General features: G+C 44.4%; 1 protein-coding gene across 12 annotated transcripts in view; it reads left to right on the top strand.

Annotated features, from left to right (window-relative positions):
• The window catches only part of Syt7 (Synaptotagmin 7), a 146,840-nt gene extending 136,242 nt beyond the window's left edge, over nt 1-10,598 (top strand). For 6 of the 12 annotated variants that reach the window (XM_025298156.1, XM_011149106.3, XM_011149109.3 and 3 more), the window contains 7 exons: nt 1,133-1,316; nt 1,927-2,067; nt 5,115-5,262; nt 7,109-7,218; nt 9,243-9,411; nt 9,638-9,850; nt 10,391-10,597. In XM_025298156.1, coding sequence (XP_025153941.1) covers nt 1,133-1,316; nt 1,927-2,067; nt 5,115-5,262; nt 7,109-7,218; nt 9,243-9,411; nt 9,638-9,850; nt 10,391-10,491 — 1,066 coding nt within the window. In that variant the 3' untranslated portion in view covers nt 10,492-10,597. Of the gene's footprint in view, nt 1-1,132; nt 1,317-1,926; nt 2,068-5,114; nt 5,263-7,108; nt 7,219-9,242; nt 9,412-9,637; nt 9,851-10,390 lie in introns of all 12 variants that reach the window. The other 6 variants (XM_011149102.3, XM_025298154.1, XM_011149112.3 and 3 more) reach the window with 3 other exon arrangements.
• The last annotated feature ends 8,980 nt before the right edge of the window (nt 10,599-19,578 follow it).

Below are 19,578 nucleotides of genomic sequence, written 5' to 3'. Positions count from 1 at the left end.
CAAAAACGTGTGACTGGCAGAAACATTCAGACATGCAGACACAAAATAACGCGGTCAGTAAATGCGTCGCGCCGCGTCGCGTCGCGTTAAACCGTCGATCGAACAGGTCGCATTCGCAGGGCTGAGAGTGTTCAGTTTAACGCAAGTCGCAAGTACCAAACGCATCTTCCCTCAGCTCGCATGCTCCGTATCGATTTCGCTTTGAGTCGCGCGCGTACGTACGTAATTACACGTACGTACATACATGCGTTTGTTTTTCTCTCGCCGTCGCGTCGTGGCCGTGGCTGCCAGCCGTTTCTGTGCAATTATGCACGCTCCGCACAGTCGCGACAGTCGCGCGTCTCCGTCGCTGATAAACAGCAACTATTAATAAGCCGTTGACGCGACAGAGGCGTATCGGTTTGCGTGCCCGGCTGAACATTGTCTCGATTAGCGGGCGCAGCACGTGGCGTGATGCGACACGATAAATCGCGCGATAAGATTTACCTGGATCTCTCGCGGCTGCTAGTGTCTCTAACACGCGTTACAGAAGTGTATCACGCCGGAATCAGCACGTCGCCGTCGTTGATAAGCCGGTGCATAAATGCGCGGGGACGAGTTGGCGGCTCCGGCGAGTCTCTCAATCGGCCAACGCGAATCGCGCTCCGCCGTGATCAGGCGAAACGCTGAATCTCGGCAGCGCCGGAAGAGACAAGGGAACAGAGTAGACTGAGCTTCTCACCGGCGTTACGATCGTTTCTCTTCGACGGGGAAACTTGACAACAGACATCATGAAGCAAAATTACCGTCGAGAAAGCTTGGCCCTTCCGACGTAGAGAAAAATCGTACGCCAAGGACTGCTTACTTGGGGCTACGAGCCTCGTTTACGACGGTGATCATTAGAGTTGAAATGGTAATAGAATGAGGAAACTTAGTTGAGCACGCACTGTACCTTAGCATTCCCCCCCCCCCCCCATTAGCGTCTTAAGCGCCGTTACAGCACGCGTAGCGTTGCCTTCCTCGACACGAGGAAGAGGACAAAGGGTAACAAAGACGGACAAGCGAGCTTTCATCAGGGAGGAGGACGGAGGGCGGGCGGGGGCGTGAAAAGCGGAAGGGACGTAACGCGACGAATTCTACATCTATTTTTCAGGACGACCGGCAGTCCGGCCAGCAAGTCCCCGGCAAGTAGCAGCGGCGGTCCTGCGAGCGGCGGAGCAGGTGCGACCGCGGCCCCGGGTGGCGGTGCCAGCAATGCCGGAAGCGCGGAGCCCCGTACGCCCACCGCCGGACCGCAAAATAAACAATTGCAGAACGTCAAAGGTGAACATCCCTCGGTAAGTCTCTCTCGACGAGCCCTCGTGCGGATTTATTAACGCGGCCCGGTCGAGCGGGAGAATCACGAGGAAATCGCGACGTGAATCGCGGATTTCGCACCGTCGGCGTCGTCGCGGGGCGTTTCGTCGGGGAATTAATTCTTCGAGGATTAACGTCGCAACTTCGAATCGGACAGCAGTCGCAACGGCGCGAAGCACCAAGGACGACGGTATAAAGTCCTCTCGACAAAGCGTCATAATTAACGACATCACGTTATCATCAGCGACGTTAATTGTTCATTGTAGAGCTCCGGGAGATGTAACGGAGCGTTGCTTCCTCTTTTTACCGTCCCACTTCACTTTTCCGTCTTTTTCGTCAATTTGGAAGAGCATCGGGAATAATGGCGTTAAGAGGCGAAGTTGAGACGCGCGCTCGCGTAACAACGCGCGCGAATAACGGATACCGCTTGTAATGCGATTTTGAGGGGATCCTTTTAGACCGGACTCCCTAATCGCATTTCCTTCCGGAGTGTAACGTCCCGGGAAGCGAGAGGAAGATGGATCGCTCTCTCCGGAACAAGGAGAGACGATTGTAACGATCGCGTCGCCGACGCGTGTGTGTATGTTGCAGAAAGCGTTTCTACAAAGTAGGTCCATCTCCCTGGTCGACATGTATATCGATAATTCGGAGCCGAGCGAGAACGTCGGCCAGATCCACTTCAGCCTCGAGTACGACTTCCAGAACAGCACGCTCATTCTGCGCATCATACAGGTCAGTCTGGGAATTTCCGGGAGTGCGCGTCGCGCCCGTTGAAGACAAAGAGAGAGAGAGGGAGAGAGAGAGACTTGGTCTTTGCGAAACTTGCAATTGTCGGACACACTCGCGGACGTCGACATCGCGCGGTTATTTGTGCACGGCAATGCAGCACATCGATCGCAATACCGACGTGCATATTCCCGTGCGACGAGGTCGGGGATCATAATAATAACGCGGGACACACATTATACACATACGCGATACCGAATTGCGTTTGAATTGTGTCCGATGTGTACGCGGGTGTAGCAATGCTTAATTGAATGATAAATGAAATCGAAATTGGATCGCCGTTGTCATAATAAAAAAAGGAGATTCGGGACCGACGACGGTTACGCATTAATTAATTGACGATTGCGCGCCGTTGGGTGGACGGAGGAGGAAAATGAGATTTATTTTTACGATTCCCCTGATCCGACGCGCGTTACTTTGGCGTTACGCCGCGGGCCATTTAGCGCGAAGTGTCGCGAATAACGACAGATATCTTGTAGATCTATAGCGTTAGATGTTTTCTTTTTAACAGAAAATTCGACTGAACGACACTTTTTCTCCCCCCCTCTCTCTCTCTCTCTCTCTCTCTCTCTCTATTTTTCTCGCGGTTGTTAAATATATATTCCTCGTGTCATATTTATCTCTCTATGCACAAAGTAAAGAGAAAAGGGGAGAAGAGAGATATGGGTGAGAATCTATGCGGACCTATTAGTAGATTTCTTATCTCATCGACGCGCGAACGATAAGAGGCGCCATAAATCGCCGACGAGACGCACGTTGCACCCCGCAGAAAACTGGGACGTCATACATTACTCCTCGGTTACATCGGCGTCTCCCTCGGAACTCTCATAGCGCGACCGTCCTGCAGAAAAATAAAACCCGTTTCCGTCGGGCGGAGACTTTTGTTGTAAACAAACGCATAAATTCTCGAACGTTGGATTCCGCCGCACACAATTTAATTCGACGTTAAGTGAAACGCGGTGGTAACATTCACTGTGCTCTTTGCGCGACGAAGATTACCGCGTGCCAAGAGTCACGTAGCAGTTGGGCGACGTTTAAGTACACCACTTACATAACTGTCAGAATAGAAATACGCATGCGTGTGCGTGATTGTATGTACGCGCAGCAGCTAAAATTACGTCATATTATTCGACGTCTCGATGTTTATGATCTTGCGTAATTATAGAAAAAAAAAAAGAAAATGTTTGACTTGTACGTGCAATCATATAATTACTATACTATATTACATACTCTTTCGTATTATTAACTTCCTATTATTAACTTGTTTTTTTCTTTTTAACTCGTCTTCCTTTTCTGTACGTCAGATTGGAAATTGTGTGTTATGCTACAAAGAGAGATGATATTTTCCCGTAAATATGTAAACAAACGAAAATAAATCAGTATTATTTTGAACGGAAAATTATATCGGAGAAAGAGAGAGAGAGAGAGAGAGAGAAATTGATAAGATATTTAAAAATATTTTGTTATTCAACTCGAAAGAGAGAAGTATGCCGATAAAAATTTAATTTCTCACTCACAGTGAAGGAGAATATTTAATCGGTTCATTGTGTTGAATTTCTTAGTGGAGAATTTCGATGAGTCGAGAATTTGTAGAGAAAAGAAAAAGTCTTCCCTTTCTACTTAGTTCGCAGTGAACTCGAGGTGCATGCGAAATATCCGCGTCCGCGGATAAAGTCCAAATTTTACATGGCAAAGAATCACGGAACACAAAATAAAAGAGAGATTAATTACGTTTCTGCTTTGTGTTGCGTTTTCAGTACGATAGATCGGACCCTGTAAAAATACGCGGAGCGCAACATGTTCCCGCCTATCTCGTTATCCTGTTGATTTTCGTGAAATTTCATAATACGCGCATTACACCAACTACCTCTGCAAAGCGTATCACCGTTGCTCAGGAAATACAGTTAATTTTTATACGCGAAATATGGATGTGTTTTCCGCAGTTAGCGTGTATTCTAAATGGCCCGGAATGTATCTCTCGACGAGAGCGGAACTGCGCTCTCAACCTAAAAATTCCTGCTTTTATGAATTCCCATCGCGCGTCTTTTGTGGCGCGAAAATTTGTTGGCGTTTCGAAACGTTCAACTGAGCATCACGAAAGATATCGCGTTTGTTCCATTTCTATTCGATATTTTTATAACTGAAATTGGGAAGTGGGAATAACTGAAGTTTGAAATTGCCCGCGTACAGAAAGCGCGCTTGCCGCAAAATTTTGCGGAATTATACGCGCAATTTATGTCCCCGCGAGCTTTACTTGAGGACATTTCAACTATGTAATTTGTATTTATGGAAATTTCCTTTTACTTCCTTACTCCATAAGAAGATGAAAATCTTTTGAATTCTCACACAGCAATTTCAAAGTACATCCGCCGAGCCCTCGCGATATTCCATTTATAAATAACGACGCGCACACATGTACACAAAGTAATTTCCCCCGAAGAACTTAAGTGGGCAAAGTGACATTATGAAGTTCGCAGAAACGGCACGACAGGCCAATGAAAAATGATCGTCCAACGTCGAGCGTAAACGCCTTCACGGCCACGCTGTGCAATTTTTTAACCGGTCAGGCGGTTATAGAAAGTTACGGACCGTGGCGAACTCCGGAGCAGACTTATTTTGCCAAATACGAGAGGCCATCAAGGCCGTTACGAGCAGTTATCGATTTCGTTTGTCGTCCACGAAACTTCCATTAACGACATCGAGTGCGCTCTTGGCCACAAAGGGCGCGCTTATACGCTCGAAATCTGTTTAACGTAACGAAGGCGCTAGCTACATCAGCCAGAGGCTGTTGCACGTCGTACGCTCACCGAATTGTCTTATCTATGTATCCGAAAGGCCACGGCACTCTCGCGAGATGTACCGCACAATGGGCAACACGCGAAGAGCCCTCTCTCTGATGAACAACTACAACGTCCCGCGCGCTACTTACAGATAACGAGAGCTTAAGAAATTCCCATGCGACTCCTCACGTGACATACGACGATTTATTTCAGGGTAAAGACCTGCCGGCGAAGGACCTGTCGGGCACCTCCGATCCGTACGTACGCGTCACGCTACTCCCGGACAAGAAGCACCGGCTTGAGACGAAAATCAAAAGGCGCACGTTGAATCCGCGATGGAACGAGACGTTTTACTTCGAAGGTGAGTGTTCCCGACCGACTCTTTTGCATCTTTCGTCCCGGCGTTCACCCCACCGTTGTGAGTGTTTATTAAATTAAATTAAATTAAATTAATTCCCCATTCAAAGAGTTAAGGTTAGTTTGATCAAGGGGTTATTGTATTTTGAGAGAAAAGAAAAAGTACATTTTTCTCGCTTTCGCTTTCTGAGAGATAGATCTCCGAGAAAGAATAAAAGTCACGAAACAAATCTTTGCAAGTAGTTAAGACCAAGCGCGAGAGAAGGAAGCTCAAAGAGTAAAATGACTTGAAGTAAAACTCGATGATATGTCGAAGGTTGATGGGGAGTTTAATATAAACGTGAATTAATATAAATGTTCAAACGTTCTTCCGAGCCGATCAACGGGAGATAAATGTAAAGTAATTTTTGCGGCAACACAATTAATAAAAGTCTTCGTATTTGAATGGATCAACCCTTCACACTTTGGAACTGAACTTTCTCCCTTTCTGCGAGCTTATGATAGCGATCGCTGTGCGGAAAAGGAATATTTCTCAGCCTGCTTTCTTAAAGTGTACTAGTAAATGTGTTTCTGATTTAATGAATAAAAAAGGTATTTCGATAAACAGCGTGTGTTCGAAAGTTTTCACTGATATTCAGTGAACACAGCCTCCCGACTTATCGCTCCGTCATATATCTTATTGGTTTTGACCAGTGGGAGCAAAATTTCATTACGGAATCTATAATGCAAATTAGCAAGTCTCGCTTTGCAGCGATGGAATTGACGGCTTCTCTCTGTGCGCCGTGCGATAACACCGTCTACGATTGCAAACATTGCATTGATAATTGGGACAGCCGTTGTTGTTAATTTATCCTTTCAGTGAGACTTTACTGATTATGTAAAGCTGTACTTATAATTGCATACCATCAGTTGTAAGTATAGAATTTCAGTAAAGTATACACTGATACTTTAGAGAGTACCGTAATGTACATCAAGATACAATCAATACAGGAAAGTTTCAATTCTATACTTTGATGAATTTCGGAAGGCATACCTAAATACCTAATAAGAAAATTTATCTTTCGAGTATCCCGCTTCCCTTGAAGAAAAACAACTTTTTCTGTTGCAAATCAGATGATATTTCGGAATAACAATCGATATAATAATAATAATAATAATCAATAACAACGAGTCGATGATAATGATTAATTAAAGTGCAAAAAAATGTGGGACAAGCGCTCATCACTTATCGTTTCTTATGTCCTGTGTGTTAGAAGTGTTATTATTGTTGGGCAAATTTTACAATCATGCATAATAGTTCCAAAAATATATCTAAAAGAACTAAATAAATAACCGAATAAGAAAGATAAAAAAAATTCGTGCGTTGAAATGAAGGTCATCACGGACGCACAGACGAATTTCAAAAGCAGATGCTCTTATGCTTATGCTTTAAGAACGTCTCTATAGCAATATAAAATTCTTCGCACTTAACATTTTGACTCAGAATGGTCACTTTCGAAAAAATCACCTCCATTTTGCCTTGAAAGTATAAATATGTTGCGACCTTGACCGGTTTCCTCCCACTGATCGTACCGATCGGTGTGTAATCAGATCGCCACGCTTCGATCTCTCACTTAAGCCGAAGCAGATCGAATGTTTTCGCTTTCTTCAAGCTCGCATCCGTCGAGCGCGTATACGCCATTATTAGAGGAATTAAATCAATCGAGATGGCGTGGGACACGTGGGGAGAGGAGGAGGGGGGGGGGGGCGACAGCGTTGTTCGGAAAGGACGGTGCGTCGGGACGAAATTTCCTTCGCAGGATTGTGCGATAATTTAATAAAATGTACGTGTGTTTATATGAATCACTCAGGTTTCCCCATACAGAAGCTGCAGAGCAGGGTGTTACATCTGCATGTCTTCGACTACGATCGATTCTCGCGGGATGACTCCATAGGGGAAATGTTTCTGCCGCTTTGCCAGGTAATTTGACGGGATGTGTTTGCCCGTAATTTGTGCGGTTCAATTATTACGTGCAGTAGACGCGGATTAAGGGATTCGTGCGAGGGCGCACGATAACGGTGGGGATTCACGGGGCGGATAAGTGGAAACTGACGTGCCGTGTATCTCGGCATTTCGCGCCTTACGTTTGTTCCGCATAGGTTTCCGCACAGCTTCTCCGTCGCCTAATTATTTACTGCCGTCGTGGCATCGCGGTCTGAAGGGCGAGCTGTTTAATTAGTCAATCCACCGCGTCGCGAGAACGTCGGGAAGCGTCGGGAAGTCACGCTCGTTGTAAAAATCGCTTTAGTTCGGAATAGAAAGAATGACAGGTCATAATTCATATCGTAAATACCTGCAGCGAGCTTATAATTCACTGTTGGATCGGTGATATTATCGATATGACCTTAATTCCAGGACTTTTCCATGTCGAAACGTCTCGCCTCGTTCACTTGCATGTGGAAATAATTTCTCTCCAATATAATAATATATGTATACATTTAAAAAAAGTACCATATTAATTTGTCCGATTAAGATACACTAATATTATTTAAAATATTCAAAAGGGTAATATGGGAAATTATTTTGCGTAGAACAAATATTGTAAAGTTAACAAGATCCGAGCAATAAAATATTCGAGCTATCAACTATTAGTTAATTGTTGTAACGTATAAGTTTGTGTACTTCGGTATGAATATTATATTCTCGTGTATTTCCAAGTTTATCTTTCTGCTCTTTTTTTCACGTGCATCAAAGAGTACTAAGTCTGTAAATAAATAAATGAGAAAAAAATATCCTAATTACGCGCGATATAATGTGATTATATTATTCGATAAGAATGTGTGCATTCGCGCGCGTTTAAACGGGACAAGCTTAGAAAGCTTGGACTTTACCGTTGCGCGTTACCTCGGAGAATCGATTGAATTTTCGTCACTTCTTACGTACGCGTGGTGATACGGTAATGGCGAGAGGACGGTGGCAAGTTTTAATTTGTTAATCGTGTCACGAGGCCGCTTAATGAGCCAGCTGTCCGCTCTCCAATATTACCGAACGACTAGTTAATCCACGTGCATAATAACATCGAGATACATGGTTATTATAATTCTGAGCTATGTACAAATTCATTTCCCACGAGCAATTCGTAATACGCGCCGACATTGCGAGTCGGACATTCCCGGCGTCTCTCGTGCGTCTTCTTGTCGTTGCTTATAGGCGGCTTTGGAACGGAAATGTTCTTTATCAATATCATGTCGATTTTGCGTATAAACCGAGCGTATATTAGAATATTAGAATAATACGAATCAAATGCCTACGGCGAGTCGGACGGAATAATCCGTTTCCTTTCGGTCTGAAGAGAGATCGACATAATTACTTGAAATCGGATTGCGCACGAATAATTCGTGTCGTACGGTTTAACTGCTCGATTCCACAGCGTGTTTACCCTGCATATTCCGCGTTCCTAATTCGCAATATACGTAATCAATTAACTATTTCGTCTGGATATGATCGCCTCGGATGGAATACATAATTGGATCGCGTACGCTGCATTTCTCAATAAGAGGCAAACGTGACGGAGGTAATAACGATAACGTGCGGCGAACGTTTCCCGAGAGGCCGTCTAATTTTTGGTGAGGCGTGCAAATACGCTCGTGCACGCACGCACGCACGCACGCACGCACGCACGCACGCATGCACGTATGCACGTAGCTATCTGACAGCTTCTCCGTTTCAGCTTAATTACGTTATTTCTCCAGCGTGTTATCTCTTTCTCGCGACAATTACCCGTTTAATTAACCGAATTACGCCGTTTAATTCAACAAAGTGACGGCCCATAGGAATTAATTAAAACTTTCCTAGCTAACGAAGACGCGAATCGAAAGTACGCCCTTTTTTCTCTCTCTCCTGCGAAAAGTTCCGTCTCCCGAAATTCGATTCATTAATTGTACCGACGGGATATCAATTACGCACGGTGCAGCAATCGGTGATACCTCGCGGACTTGTCGCAGGTTGATCTGTCGGAGAAACCGTCGTTTTGGAAAGCCCTGAAGCCGCCAGCTAAAGACAAATGTGGGGAACTCCTGTGCTCACTGTGCTACCACCCGAGCAACTCTATACTGACGTTGACTCTGCTAAAGGCGAGGAATCTCAAGGCTAAGGATATCAACGGAAAATCAGGTGTGTAGTCTCGATGATCAGTCTGAAGGGATTTATCCTTTCGATCGCGTTGCAAGCTGTTGCAAGAATTATGCCTGCCGAAATACGAGGCACTCTACTTAAGTATGTATATATACAATAGTGTGTTCCACGTTACTTTCGTTTGTTTGTATCATCCTCGAACGACATCCTCTGGTATGGAAAACTCGTCTGGTGATCGTTCGTAATGAAATACTTGCAATTTCAGATCCGTATGTGAAAGTGTGGCTGCAGTTTGGCGATAAGAGGATCGAGAAGCGCAAAACTCCCATTTTCAAATGCACTTTGAATCCGATATTCAACGAGGTATTCTCCTTCAACGTACCCTGGGAGAAAATCAGAGAATGCTCCCTGGACGTGATGGTGATGGACTTTGACAATATCGGACGGAACGAATTGATCGGCCGGATTCAGCTCGCAGGTATTTCGAGAACTTTACGATAAACGTACCCCTCCATTGCGAAATCTCGGAATTGCCCTTTTCTCTCACACTATTATTGTTTCGTCGAAAAGGCATAGAGGCTCCAGCCTCGATACCCAATTTCTCTCGAAGTTGATGGAGTTATATTCTCGATCGGAGACACATAGTTCGCGAAAGTTTCCGAGACTGCTTTCAGTCTCCTCTGAAGAAAATTAATCAATTCGATCGTGTTGAGTGATTAATCCTGTATACTTACGGTTAGGCTGATCGTCACGCGTTCGGGATTAGCTCGACTACCTGACCCGGCATATCCCCAACCGACAGATATTCGATATCTCAGCCGCCCGTGATTGCAAAACAATCGGGAGATCGGAAATTCCCTCGAAATCGGCGCGCGGTAGCTAACATCTCGTTTGTTTCGGCACTCAGCTGAGCGCGCGGCAGCGAGTAGAAAATCTGGCAAATCGAGTCACAAGCAACAAGACGCGGCAAGAAATTGCAGGTACGGTGGTGTGCAGTGTACGCGTAAATTCCTTTCAGGAAAGAATGGCAGTGGCGCGAGCGAAACGAAGCATTGGCAGGACATGATCACAAAGCCAAGGCAGACCATTGTGCAGTGGCATCGCTTGAAGCCCGAGTAAAAAGGACACGCTTTTCTCTTGATCCATGATAAACGATATTCTGTGGAGCGAGTTCCCCTGGAGTCCCCGTTACCATCGTTATCGTCGTTGTCGTCGTCGTCGTCGTCGTCGTCGTCGTCGTCGTCGTTGACGTCGTCGTCGTCGTAGTCGTCGTTGTCGTCGTCGTCGTCGTCGTCGTCGTCGTCGTCGTCGTCGTCGTCGTCGTCGTCGTCGTCGTCGTCGTCGTCGTCGTCGTCGTCGTCGTCGTCGTCGTCGTCGTCGTCGTCGTCGTCGTCGTTGTCGTCGTCGTCATCGTCGTCGTCGTCGTCGTCGTCGTCGTCGTCGGTCGTCCGTCGTCGTCGTCGTCGTCGCGTCGTCGTCGTCGTCGTCGTCGTCGTCGTCGTCGTCGTCGTCGTCGTCGTCGTCGTCGTCGTCGTCGTCGTCATCGTCATTCTCGTCGTCGTCATTGTCATCGTCGTTTTCGATTTTACTTTGACGAGGAAACCCGTTTTTTTTGCTCGATGTCTTCGACAATTGATCTCCGCGCTTCTGACGATTGTATGATATTTCTCCCACAGCCCTATACCACGTAACAGAACACTTCGAACGACGCTGGTCGTCGCGGAGCCATTACCGATTGTTATCGATCTCTCTTGTCGATCGCCCATCGTCGCGCATTAGCGCTCTGTAACGAGTGATAACAATCGAATTAATCGTCTCACTTCCGCGTTACCAAGCGTATAGGTTGGCCCGAGGAAGAAAGAGAAAGAGAGAGAGAGACACGTAATGATGCGCGTCCGAATCGTAAGCGTTTGATACCCCCGAGGTCGATTACGAAAGTTGGTAGCAACGAGAAACTGGAGAAAATATAGCCGGAAACGACTACGCCGCTTCGAAGGCGGCGTTTTTTCGCATCGCGAGAGAGAGAGAGAGAGAGAGAGAGAGAGAGAGAGAGAGAGAGAGAGAGAAATAGAGAGAGGCGGAGAGACAGAGGAAAAAAAGAAAGAGGAAGCAGTCACGGACGAAACTCCTCGGTTTCCAGCCACACAGCGAGATATCGAGAACTCGTTGGCGCCTCGTCGGGTACATCGAAAACGCTACTTTCTGTTTACCTCAGCCTCATTTCTTCTCCATTCTCCCGTGCAGTCATCTCGCAGCCGTCCGGCAGACGCGGCGTTTAGCGATACGGAGACTGCGAAATAATACCGTAGCTAATCAACTCGTTCGCTCAGGACGACACGAGCATCCGTAGTGAGTTTTGAGCTGTCACGGACGTCGCGCGATGACGTCACTTGGAGCTTTCACGGAGCTCTCGTGTCGTTTGAGTTTATGGGCGCTTGTGCAGCGAGATTACGTCGGAATATTGTCACGAGACTCTAAACTTCCAAAAGGGCAGGCGAATGAAGGAGATACGCTCTATTCTTTACGAGAGCGACGTTACTTTTGTGGGTAAATTAGCGTTACAGCACGTGTAATATCAACTTAGCGATGCGATAGTTCTTAGCGAGGTCCGTATTTGCGCCGGGAGATGTGATATGGGTCTACGTAATAGAATATTAAATTTCGCTACTGTGATCATTAACTCGAGATTAAAAGGCGTGACAAAGAGGCGATAATTGTGTAATAATGTATCGCGTTTCTTCACCTGCCCCTTTGATCATGCGATCGGCGAGACGAGACTTTGCAGATCAAAGCCGACGAAATTTGTTGGAGCCACAAGCGTGCTACTTCAGCATGATGTATAACGACGATTTTACACAACTCGTAATATTTATATTTACAATAAATATTATTACAGTTGCGTATCTCTCAAAATTACACGGTATTATATCTTTTAAACATTACGTCGCTCTTTCGCCCTGACGCATTTTATATTTTTATAGTTTTTAAAGTACCGAGACGCAGAACATTTTGAAACTGGAAGTGACAATATCTTTTGATTGTTTACGGTATAATTAAACAAATATCTCATTTTTGACCGACAAATTGTGTGGTTTGACGTTTCGTAATGTTCAACCGTCCGCCACGCGGACGTACATACGTGCGGATGTACGCAACTTTTCCAATTTTTCCCGACAAACGCGAGGAGATCCGAGGAAGATCTCGCGCGGTCATATCCTCGGAGATCGTCGCTTGTTATTATATTCATCTCTCGCGATTTTGCGAATGTATGTAATACGAGTCATTCTCTTCGGTCGCGTTTAAAAACGGTATACATATATCGAAGAGTAGGCGAAGTAACCTTCGCAATTGCATCGAGATTTACATTCAACGTGGCTTTCAGAACTACTCTGCTAACAAAGTTTCGAAACCTGCGCGACCTCATCGGCAACCTTACTTACGGGCTGCAGTTATTTACAGGCGATTTCTCCGTGTACCACTTTTCGGGGTAATCCGGTTTAGAGTGGACTTTAGAAGTTAACTTTGCTCCAAGGTATTTCGGCTTTACATGCAATTTTCTTCGCGTTTTCCGGCGGGAGTACATGTTACTATTAATTTCGACGCAAGCGAAACATGTATACCGACGCGGTCGTTAAGAGATAGCGTTAAGTTTCATAGAAAAAAAGAAAAAATATGTCGGACGTTCGCAGATGTAAAGGATTATTACAAGTAGTAGTTTCCAACGTTGATCTTTGTGATGTAGGACGCTTCGAGACTGCGAGGAAAAAAAGAACAAAACACAACGGGCGAGATAATAAGTAAATAATGTAAAACTGTTATATACACTACCAGAGCGAGTCCTTCCTACGGGCGAACATTTTGGGATAGCCTGTAGGAGACAAGCGACATCCTTGTAGGGATGGGCAATCACGTGAATTATCGGATTTAATTATTGAAGAGAGAGATAAGAAGGAAGAAATATATATGTGAGTAGAGAGAAGTATCGAGGAATCATGTAGACTGGACTGGTAACTAGATTAAACTTGCATGAATTCAAAGCCAGGGCGAGCCAAACATGGCGGCGAATAACCGGAGAAAGCTCTTTCTAATACGTAACGTAAGAGGGGTGTAAAGGCGGTGTAAAATTTACGGACGGTAACGTTCTGGCTAACGTAGGGACTATCTTCGGTCTTACGTCATACTGAAGAGATCTTCCTGATTACACCGGGTTGTTTGCTCGTTTCGTTCTTCGGTAGAGGGATCATACAAGTTTGATTTAGGGGAGAAACAATTAATCGCAGTGAATCGGAATAACTGATACGCGAGATTTCAAGCATATCGCTGAAAAGGCGATAATCATTTGAGCAGTGCAAACTTTTCAGAACTATTTACAAGATAAAGAGATGTAAACAACGAGTATATAATAAAGAAACGGATGGAAATAGATGTTTTCAAAATTTTTATACTTTCATTCGATAGAAACAGTAGTTGCAAGTAATGATCGAATGTAATCGACGTTGTCAAGTTCAACGAGGCGAGTTTGTTTGTTACACCGAGACAGAAAATATCTGAAAAAATATTAAAAACTTATTCAGTAGATGCTAATAACACATAAATTTGAATTTTTTCATTTAACTATAATAAATAATTGTTTTCATGAGAAGATACAATTTTAAGGAAATATATATTTTCTTACTTGAAAAACATGTCTTTTCAATGTAAAAGTATATATGTGTATATTAGTACAAGTAAATATGTTATTAGTACCCATCGAACAAATATTCTTTATCTTTTATATATTCTTTCTTTCAGTGTATTGCGAAATTACTTCTCTCGATATTGTCGATTTACTTTTGCACGATCGGTAGCGATTTAATATCGATGCGTGACCGCGATTATTCGACAAAGAAGAAAAGGACAAAGAGAAGCAGAAAAAGAGACTTAATCTGTCAATGACTGGCTGTTTTTTTAATTAAAACCGACGAATTCATTGTTAAACGGTCGAGTCGCCCATCCCTACTTCTTTGTTAGTTGCGCTTGGCTAGCGTTGATCGTGATTATCGAAGTAACTTACACGAATCCCCTTTGGCGTGATTTTTAATTATTACTAAAAGCCCGATAAAAGGAAAGAAACAGGAAGAATAAAAAAGAAGAAAGAAAAGGAGAGGGAGAGAAAGAGAAGGAACAAAAGAGAGAAAGAGAGAGAGAGAGGGGGGGGGAAGAGAGAGAGAGAGAGAGAGAGAGAGAGAGAGAGAGAGAGAGAGAGAGAGAGAGAGCGAAATTTTTGACAGCATTTTTGTATCGACAAAGTCGGGGCAACTTTTTTGGGATTATTCACACGCTAAAGTACGATTGGTGTACGCTCTTTATATACCGTAAAGAATACGAAGTGGCAGAGGAAAAAGAAAATAATGTTACGTTATACCTGATAGTCTGCTGTTGTTAACAATAATATAGAAACTCGAGTCAAATTCACGCGCGAATTTGCTCGGTACACTCGGAGAGTGTACGCCGTTGATGGAAAATAAAAGGACAAACGATTCATGTTATATCTAAACCAAGTTTAGCGTTAAGCGTCGCTCGCGTCCGGGAAGATTGCTGGCGCAGAAGCGTCTAACGTTAATCTGGCGAACTTCTGGCGGGATAATCAAGGAGACGAATGAAATCGGCCGCTTGCCGAGCTGCGGTGTAGCACGATTTAATGAGGTTCTCGCTGTATGTTTGTTTCTTGAGGAACGTACAAGCTCAAAGAGCGACAAAGCAACATCGCATTCTCACTGACACATATTCCGGGCTCGTATTTGCTCATCGATGGATGAGCAACTACAAAACTCGGAAATTTCGCGCGATTTATCGCGTTTTACGTAAGATTAAAAGTAAGAGCAAGCTTCCCCGGCTGAGATGAGATCCAGGCAGGCGAGATTCACGCGACAAAGAATTCTTCTACTCCGCAATATTCGCTGTGTATTGGGTGTACTCGTATTTTCATTTCTTACTTTGAAACACACATACACACACACACATACGCGCACAGACATACACATATAATGTATATCGATCCAATTTTGCATTGTTACCGTAGCAATAAAGGCAACGGCGGTGCGTGCAAAGGAATGAGCTCTCCCTCGTAGTCGTGGAGTTTACCGTGTAAACTTACAAACGCTTACGTTGTATCGATGACATGGCAATTTCACTGGCGCGACAGACGCTTTCTCCCAGTGAACTTTCCAGACGCAAGTGCGATGCTTTAGTGACATTCCCTCGCGTACAAAACGAGTCACCGGGATATCGCGAGATATTACACAGCCAAGAGCTGACAGGACGTTTCTTTCTTATATGTTCGTTCGGCGTGATGAAAGAGTGAAAGAGAGAGAGAGAGAGAGAGAGAGAGAGAGAGAGAGAGTGAGAGAGAGAGAGAAAAATAGAGAATAGAAATATCTCGTTATTAAACGGTTCACTTACACTTTTCCCGTCTCAACCTCGCTCCCTTTTCCCACACCCCACCCATTTCCCATACGTTTCCTTTTACAATCGCGCGATAAACATATCCCGGAAATATTTTTACATTTAAGCGTTACATTTGGGTCAAAGGTGTTATCGATTTTTCGTAATTACAGCAGCCTTCCGCCGCGTGTACGCGGAAGAGAGATGATACCATAGAGATTAGCGGAAACACGAAAAGAAAGCGAGTAAAAGAATAGTCTATTATATATATATACACATATACATACAACGTGTGAGTAAATGATTATACTGGTATATATATTATACGGAAGTATCGAGTAGCACAAGGATTAGATTAATATTTGTATGTCGTAGCATGTATACATTGTATATATATAAGATACAGAGTGTTTCCCGGTTTACGTATCACGTTAAAATGATGGTATAAACACGAGTACTTCGAAGTTCGTTACCGTGAGAACAGGAAGAAGAAGAAGAAGGGGAAAAAAGAGAGAGAAACTTAGCGAGACCTTTACCGTTAAAGTAGGATCATTCCGCGTGTTATACAGGGTGTTAAAGAAAAAAAGTAAATAAAAAAACATGACCCTCCCTCTCTTAGTCACCTCAGTTCGGTATATGCACTTCGAAGTTATCTTCCCCGTCAGTCCCCCCGCCAATCGTAATTGAGTTACGATCTGGTGGGTTTTACGACGAAACAGATATCTCGATTTGAAAAATCAGTTAGTAGTTTGTTGTAATCATATCTTTTCGTTCTCCTCCCTCCCTACCCCGTCTCCTTCCCCCCCCCCTCTCTCTCTCTCTCTCTCTCTCTCTCCCCCTCCTATTTCTGTATTTTTCTTTTTCTCTTTTTATTTAAATTCGGTTAAGTCTATTCAACCTTCCTATTTCGTCGAGAGCATATATATCGACACGTTTGACGAAAGTGCTTTCGTATCGAAGCGATTCCCCTAGCCGCTTCTCGTACGATCATAACGCGAAAACAATAAGGTGCCAAAAGAATTTAGAAACCGTAAGATCACCCTTCGTTCGCCCGTTCACGTCATGCGAGTCGCGTTATATACGTGCCGATAGCGGTAGAGGAATGAATATGCGCGATGGGAGTTATGGTTGAAAGAATTGAATGTGCTTGCGCGTTTCAGTCTTTTTTTACATGATTCGTGCGTCCGATGTCGTGGATCAGAGGCATCGAGCGTAGGTGAAAATTGTCTTCGCATCGCCGAGATATACGAAAGCGTACGAGCGAATCGAGGACAACGTACGCACGGTGTCTCTACTCTACAGCTCCGCTTTGCCGTTCGGAATTGAAACGTGCAGGTTTACCTTTCCGCTTCGAATTGTTACGTGTAATCACATTGTGCTCTTGATCTCTTCTTTCCGCTCTATCCGTGTGAATCGTGACACGTGTATCATACTCAAAGCGCGAACTCGGCTTTCACATCGATAAATCGCACCCTTGTGTAAAGAAGCCAAGTACAGTGCCGGCAAATTAATCATTGTTTCGAATAAAACTCCGGTTTTTTTTTTCAAGAATGATCCGACTAATGAAAGTTCGTTGGACTGGTGAGAGAGAAACGAGTCAGTTGAACATCTCCGAACATTTATCATCGCAAACCACCCCTCCTCCACACTTCCTGATTGTTTCGACTCGTCCCTCTTCGCGCATTACCTCCCGCAATTACCTCCCGCAACGAGAATTACTCATGCACTCTTCATCTTCCCACTCTATATAGCTCCGATGATGAGTCTCTCGTTTCTTCCCTCAATATCAGTCATACCTCTTTCCTTCATCGATTCTGATCTTTCGATTACCATGGTTTTAACGTTTGTTATAGACTGGGTTGAACGTGTATAACGTTTAAGTACTTAGTGTAATGCGAAATGTCGTGTGTGTTAGGCATACTAATCTGTATCGTGATACATATATGTCGAAGCGTAATCATAGTGTTAACCTAGTTGAGGATAAATCGAGAGAACGAGCAAACGGTGAAGCGATTGCGGCGGCGAGAATGCCACAGAAACGTTCGATGTTCGATGTTCGACTTTATGTTGCGCAGGCTTGCAAAATATATTAATTCTAAATACTTATATAAGGGTGAATGAGGGGAGCGTAGGATGAAGTAACGAGAGAGAGAAGTATCATTTAGCGAGTAGAGCGAGCATGCGATAGTCTGATGCGGAAAGTGACGTGGGCCTTATATCATGGATTACCTCAATTGTAAGCAGCTTAAAGATGCAGTTTCGTGCACGTGACGATGTCAAAACTGATGATTTCAAACGAAAGAAGAAGGAACAAAAAAAAAGATACAGTAGAAAAAGAGGAGCAGGGGAAAGAGGAGGAAGAAGATGATGATGATGTACCGCGATTCGTACTAGATATTAATAAAGGAGCCATCTTAACTTTCGATAGTGGTTTGCTGTTGCACGACGTTTCTTCCGAGATGTAAATATGCATATTTTGCCATGTCGAGTCCGGAAATCTTTGCACTCGGCGAGCTGTTCTTCATCTTCCAATTTAGCGATCCCTTCGCGAAAGGAGCAGATCGGATATGTCAAGTACGTAGAATCAACGCGAAACGGTGCGAGGTGGATTTCTTTTCTTCAGCAAAGAAATGAAAAGCGGTCTTGACACGCCGCGGTTTCTCGATTTTCCACGTTGCACGTTCTCCAAAGCAAATCTCCATGCATAATTTCACCTTGACGTTAAATTATCGAAGCGAAATTAACCGAGAGATGCGATTTTGTTGTTCGTTCGTTTCGTGAAAATTCAGTCCGTCAAATTGGAGACATCCAGTTAAACATTTGAGTTGTCCGAATGACTCGCCGAGTGCCAAGCGTCGAACGCCGCTTAATGGCAGCTCTCGAAAGATTCTTGAAAGATTGTAACACGCCTAAGCGAAATAGTTGTGTCAACCTACAGTGATTCCGGAAGAAAGTGCTCGTTCACATTGATTATACTTTGACGAGCTCGGAGCTCGTTTCTTTTGCATTTCGTTCGAGTTGACTTCCGAATCCTTTCATAGATTCAATTGAAAGTTGAGTTGAAACGTTGATACTGTGCAATCCCCTGTGTCGAACGAGTCGCTCGTCACATTTTGTGTTAATAATCGTAAGCGCAGAGGTGACGGCGCATTCATGTTACTTTGAACGAAAGAACAAAGACAGACACGTGTGGATCAGCACTAACTATTTGTGGCTCCTTTTATTTCTCGTTACACGGTGCATTCTGCGACAGTGAACCAGCAACATATCCCTGCATACATGTACATATTATATATCATAAGTGTTAAGTCGAGATGCACACAGTTATGTAGACACGCCAGCGTGCGTCGAGAAATGGTGCAGCAATCGATTTTCCGGATCAGCAAAAATACGTTGTGAAGCGCGCTAAGCAGCGGAGTCGACACGAAGAGACTCGATATATTGTATTTTAATAGCTTACATGATCCGTCTGTGTTGCTTCAAAAGCGCGCGATGCGAACGAGTCAACGCTGTTTAACGATGCGAAGCAGAGAGAGAGAGAGAGAGAGAGAGAGAGAGAGAGAGAGAGAGAGTGAGAGAAAGTGTGTGTGAGAGAGAGAGAGAAAGAGAGAGAGAGAGAGAGAGAGAGAGAGAGAGAGCAAGAAGAAAAAGAACAGATATAAAGATTCTATTCTTGAAATCCGAGTCGCGTTTTGTGTACATCCTCCTGAGACCTGATCGCTACGCTTTTTAGTGATATGCATGTCGCAGCCGAGTTTAGCGGCCCGAGTAGTAGCGATTGAT

Source organism: Harpegnathos saltator, unplaced genomic scaffold (genome assembly GCF_003227715.2).
Source record: "Harpegnathos saltator strain DR-91 unplaced genomic scaffold, Hsal_v8.6 scaffold208, whole genome shotgun sequence".
Classification (NCBI taxonomy): Eukaryota; Metazoa; Arthropoda; class Insecta; order Hymenoptera; family Formicidae; genus Harpegnathos; species Harpegnathos saltator.
Note: the sequence above shows the minus strand (reverse complement) of the source record. Positions and strands in the feature narration are given on the sequence as shown.